This window comes from Austrofundulus limnaeus, unplaced genomic scaffold (assembly GCF_001266775.1).
Source record: "Austrofundulus limnaeus strain Quisiro unplaced genomic scaffold, Austrofundulus_limnaeus-1.0 Scaffold1, whole genome shotgun sequence".
Taxonomy (NCBI): domain Eukaryota; kingdom Metazoa; phylum Chordata; class Actinopteri; order Cyprinodontiformes; family Rivulidae; genus Austrofundulus; species Austrofundulus limnaeus.
This window is the reverse complement of record NW_013952403.1, coordinates 8,060,913-8,066,365: the sequence shown is the minus strand read 5'-3', so window position 1 is coordinate 8,066,365 and position 5,453 is coordinate 8,060,913. Positions and strand designations below refer to the sequence as shown.

Genomic DNA, 5,453 nt, shown 5'->3' with positions numbered 1-5,453 from the left:
CCCTCTCCAGCAGATGGTACCCTGGGTCAGTGATTCCCAACCAGGGGTACGTGGAAAAATTTCCCATGTGTGTAAAATTTTTTTTTAATAAAAATAGGACTGAGATTTGTAGGGCCTTATGATTTCCGCAGTGCAGAAGATGCAAACAGAATCATGAAATTAACACAAAATGAATCCAGTATAAAATGCAGATTCATACAGAATTTGCTCATGTTGGGTATTTGATGTATTTTGGAAGCGGCTGCTTCCTGCACCTGCCATTACCTGGTTTAATTACTTATTCACTTTCTCGGCAATGCTTTTATTTTCATGTTTAATTTGAGTTGAAAAGAATAAAATGCCTGAGTATTAAACGTTCTAGGGGGTTAAATAAGTAATTTTCATTTAATAATCAGCTGTTATACATTATAGTTTTGAAGAATCATCGTCATGTTTGACTGAGGGGGTACTTGTGGTATGACAAAATGGCTCAGGGGATACACAAGTCTAAAAAGGTTGGGAACCACTGCCCTAGGTGATTGCCTAGGTTGCCCATAGCCAGCCTTGGTGGCCGCACGATGGTTCAGTGGTTAGCACTGATGCCTCACAGCAAGAAGGTCCTGCGTTCAAATTTGGACCCCAGGTCTTTCTGTGCAGTTGTTGCATGTTCTCCTTGTGCTTGTGTGGGTTTTTTCCGGGTACTCCGGTTTCTCCCAAAGGCCAACTACACCTGTTCTCCATTCCTATTAGTCTCATCTGCAGCCACCTCCCTCATTAGCACCAACCTGTTTATTGTTTAGCATTGTTGTGCTGTTTGCCCTTTCCTGTTCTCCTCACCTCAGTATCTTCTCCAGTTGGCTTTTGTAATGAGCTGTTGCCATGTCAGCTTTTGTTTTTCTTCTTTAATAAAGCCTTTAGTTTTTCACTGTTGTCAGTTTCATGTTAGGTATTTAGGAAGAATCCTGTCTTTATTTAAAAGCATTATTAGCAGTAGCTGTAGCTTTAATATTTCTGATGCAGCTGGGGCACTCACAACAGAGATATCATATCGCTATGGTTCATAAATCAGTCAGCTACTTTAATTTCTTGACTCGATCTTTAACCAGAAAAATTTCATATATTTCTGTGTCTTTTTAATACACGGTTCTCATGAATCACTGCAAAATATTTGAAACTGGAGTTGTTTTAAGACAGCAGCAGTTCAATTCAGTCTCAACTAAACTCCACTCACTAAGTTTCATAAATCTGTCATCTATTTTAATTTCTTGACTTTTAATCTTTATTTAACCAGTCAAATCCCTCTGAGAATCACACATCGGGAAGCCTGCGCTCGAAGGCAACCTAAATACGTGTTTTTAGACTGGTACAGAAAACTGGAGTAAAACCCACACAAACACAGGAAGATGCAATCAGAAAGACCCCAGGCCCAATGTGGGGCTTGAACCCAGGATATTTTTGCGGTGAGAATAACCACTAAACCAMTGTGCTGCCAAAAATAAATTTAATCTTAGAATCTTTTTTTTAAAACTTATTTAGTTTCTAATTTTGAGCTGTTTAAAGCATAAAAAAACAGAACATTTTGAAACAAAGATTAGCAATATCTCACAAAAACTACTGTGATAATACCCTTTTATTGACACATATACAGGATACAAAAAGACACATGTAAAAATACACTGTAAACATTAAGAAGAGCTTTGGTACCGTAGCTTGTGACTCAGTGATCTTGTGCCGTTTACACTGAAGAGTTGAACAGGAAATAATTGCTGTGTTGTTTTAAGTGGTGTACTAAGAAGTGAAAGAAGAAATATGATGTAAGTGGAAAAGCTACAACAACAAAAGCATCACATTTACTCATTGAGCTGTTGAGATCCAGAGATTCAGTAGCCCTTCAGAGATAGCTGCGAGACAAACATTTCATCAGTACAAAGACACTCACGTGTGCCATCTTGTGCTAAGGCAGTGATACGCTGCTTGGATTATTATTATTTTTTTGCTTGAGAGAGTCACTTGTCTTCACAGAAATGTGACTTCAGAACCACTAACAAGTCGACGTTTATGCTCTTGTGGCTCTGCACTTCAGCTTCCTATCATTCACAGAAAAACTTCACGTCTTTAACTTTTCGTTTCTAAATAAAGTGCAAATCTGACACAGAACTACAAGTTAAGCATACACACACACAGAGAGACAAAAAATAGTAAAATTCAAAATCTATTCTGAAAAAATTAAAAAAATACAAGGAAAGACTTCTTATTTTAAAACAGTGCCCCTGAAATCTGACTGCGTTTCAGGTTTAAAGAATCGCAATTTAAAAAAAACTCAACATTTTATAAAAAAAAAGAAAAAGGCTCTTGATAGTACCCAGAGTAAATACAAAAAGAAAACAGAAGTTTAAAGTGGACATATCATGCAAATCTACCTTTTTAGCCATTAAACACATTTTGTTGTGTACTTGGAGTCTCTAGGAGAAAAGTTTAATTTAATCTCCACTTGTGTTGCATAGATATCTTAATATTCTGRTTGGGTCATATTTTTCAACCTATTCAGTTTTCTCTGTTTTCTTTTATGTTTTCTGAACTATTACATCAAATTATTTGTGAGGGGACTGTCGAATAAGGTCTGGACGTACCAACTAAACTAGATGGTCGTCTTCATTCTCCTCTGCCTCCAACATGTAAGGCCAGATGGAAAAGTCTCCTCTTGTTTACATCTTTTAATTATTTGTAAATAAAAAATTTATACGCTGTTGTATAGTCGTAAACTCCTCTATGAAAGTACAATAGACCGCTCTGAAAGCTGGTGGGGGGGCGGGGTGTGAAGCGACTCTTTTGGATTTAAAGAGACAGTCTCAAAACAAGTTGATCTGAGACACACCTCAGCAAAACGGGTGAAAGAGGGGTTTGTGGAGCTACAATAAGGAGGAATTCAGATCAAAGCATTGCAGTTCCACTATATATAGACTCCATCTGGATGATTTAAATATGAAAAAGAAGGATTTATAAGCAGGATATGTCTCCTTAACTCCATCACTGACTTAATGTAGTGTCATAGTCTTAAAAGAGTTTACAATTGCTATGAATACAGCAAAGCATTTCTCCCATTTAAACAGTTTTTTGCTGTCTTGTGTTTGAAATTTTTTTAATTTTACAACTACACAATAAAAGCGTACCCGTTTTCCAATATGTTATCTGTTCAGTTACATCATAAAAGTCAAATTGTTAGAATGATCAGAATATTAAAGTAGAAAGCCTCATAAGCACTTGGATAAAATATCTACAGTAAAAGCATCACTACTTTGGTTAAACTGATTGTACAGGAATGTGATTTAATTCATATAACATGGCTATTCCAAAAGTGTAAGACAGAGAGAATACCACATGTGTAGTGTATATGTGTTTGGAGTTCAGAAAGACTCAAAAGGAGGCACGATGTTTTGAGTTCTTTTAGTGAAAATCCTGAGAGTTCTTCTCAGTTCTGCTACAGTTAGGTTCAGTTGGGTTTCCCTCGGGGTGCTCACATGTGGCTACAGGAAGCTGTCTTCTACCTCAGGCGTCCCCGTGAAGCCCAGCAGAGCGTCTTTCTCGCTGGTGTCCTCCAGCCGGTCGTCCTCTGGAAGAGTTTCATCCGTGCCGTGGGACACCGAGTCGGTCTCCTCCTCCGGAGCCAGAGAGCTGTGGGCGGGAAGACACATTTACCTTCACTGGAGCACACAGAACTCTTTATAGGATGGAAACACTGGATTCAATTAGTTATCTGAAACTAAGACAGGATGAGACAAATGCATTCAGTCATTAACGACCGTACAAATTTAATGCTGGCAGCTTTTGTCCAAGTTCTTTGTAAAGAAAATGAAAATTCTAGTTATTAAATAAAAATATTTTGTAAAGTGATCTTTTAAGTAAGACTTTAATGATGGTGATATAAATACTAAAATTAGACCCTATCAACACTTCATCTCGGTTTTGTCTCATGAGGGGGACACTTGTGAGCTCTTTATGACCAGAATAACAATTAAACTGTCCAAAAGTATCAGTATCAGTCGTAATGAAAGGCAATGCTCAATATATAATAATAAACGTCTATTTTAGAGCTGTAATTAAATGCTTCCTCACATTCGTGCGGCTAAAATATATTTGTGTTTTCAAGCTGTTGCTTGGCTACGTGCTTGTTTAAGTTATAAAAAGTCATCTCAGTTTCCACCTACATAATACAGCCACTGTCTCAGCTCAACATCTGGATGAGTGGTTGTGTGGTGAGGGGAAAAAATAAACCTGCTCTGGTGAAGCAGGTACATATTTATCTCCAGTGCAGCGTTTGTGTTCGGACCACCTCTTGGTTCCATACCTTGCAGGGCTTTCTGATGGCGCGTCGCTGAAGACTTCATCCGGCTTCGGGTCTGGGATGGGGATGATGTACTCGTTAAAAGAATTTATGACTTCCTGTGTGTCAGGCTCTCGGAGCCTCTGGGCCTGGTTGGGAGGGCTCAGCGGGGAGGAGGTGAGGCCGATGGGGGGAGAGGGAGAGCCGAACGTGCGGTCGGAGACGGGAAAGGGCGAGACCAGCCGGGGTTTGGTGCGAGCCACTGCAGGGTGGTCGCTCTTCAGGAAGTTTTCATTCACTTGGTTATACCTCTGATTTTCATTGAAAAAAAAAGGGGGGGGGGGCAGAGGAACAGTGTGTTATCTTTAGTATTCAGAAAAAAGTAGTTGTTTGCAAACATATGTGACCGAACAACACGTTCTTCTGTCTAATCTGCTGACCGGAGAGGACGCACTGACCTCAAAACAGGAAGTCAGTCAGCAGCGCTAATATGATCAAACTCTTTCTAAAAATTATCTGCTTCAGTCTGGACAAAATTGTTGTAAGAGACACAAATAAGAACACAGATACTTCTACGATATGTGAACTTTTCAGTGGCTATAGCTGCAAACTCTTACAGAAACTGCTTTTGTTGCTTTTATGAAGTAAATCCAATAGATGTAGGAGAAACAAAGGCTTCACAGTTTGATGAAAACATTTTTATTTTAAGGCTCCTTTTCTTTTCTTTTCTTTTCTTTTCTTTCTCAAAACCATGGTTTTCAGATAATATTCTTATACTGCAGATAGTATTTTTTTTAATTATTATTATTTTTACGTCTGATACTTAGTCATCCTCTATTTGTTCATAGTCCTCATTTTTAAGCCTGTACAGCCACAATGTGCTGTCATGGTTTGTAAAAAGACTGCACAGAAAATGAATATAAAATCAAAGCACTTTGGAAAAACCTGGAGAAATGTTGACCAGTTTAAAGGTTGATGAGGAAGTCTTGGCTGCTTGGTGAAAAACGTATAAAAAATGTAAAAGTTTAAAATCACCCAACTTCTTTTTGGTCACTGAAGACGTTTTGCTAGAAATGTGCGGAGCTGCAATAAAAAGTGTCCTGATGCATCTCAGTAATCCAGGTAAAAAATCAAAAAAGAAAAAAATTGTATA

General features: G+C 38.3%; 1 protein-coding gene across 1 annotated transcript in view; it reads right to left on the bottom strand.

Moving 5' to 3' along the window:
* Positions 1-3,409: 3,409 nt before the first annotated feature.
* The window catches only part of pdgfrb (platelet-derived growth factor receptor, beta polypeptide), a gene marked incomplete at its 5' end in the record, with an annotated part of 38,597 nt that continues 36,553 nt past the window's right edge, over positions 3,410-5,453 (bottom strand). The window contains 2 exon segments of the mRNA XM_014008149.1: positions 3,410-3,651; positions 4,325-4,611. Of these exon segments, the coding sequence (XP_013863603.1) occupies positions 3,504-3,651; positions 4,325-4,611 (435 nt within the window). The 3' untranslated portion in view covers positions 3,410-3,503.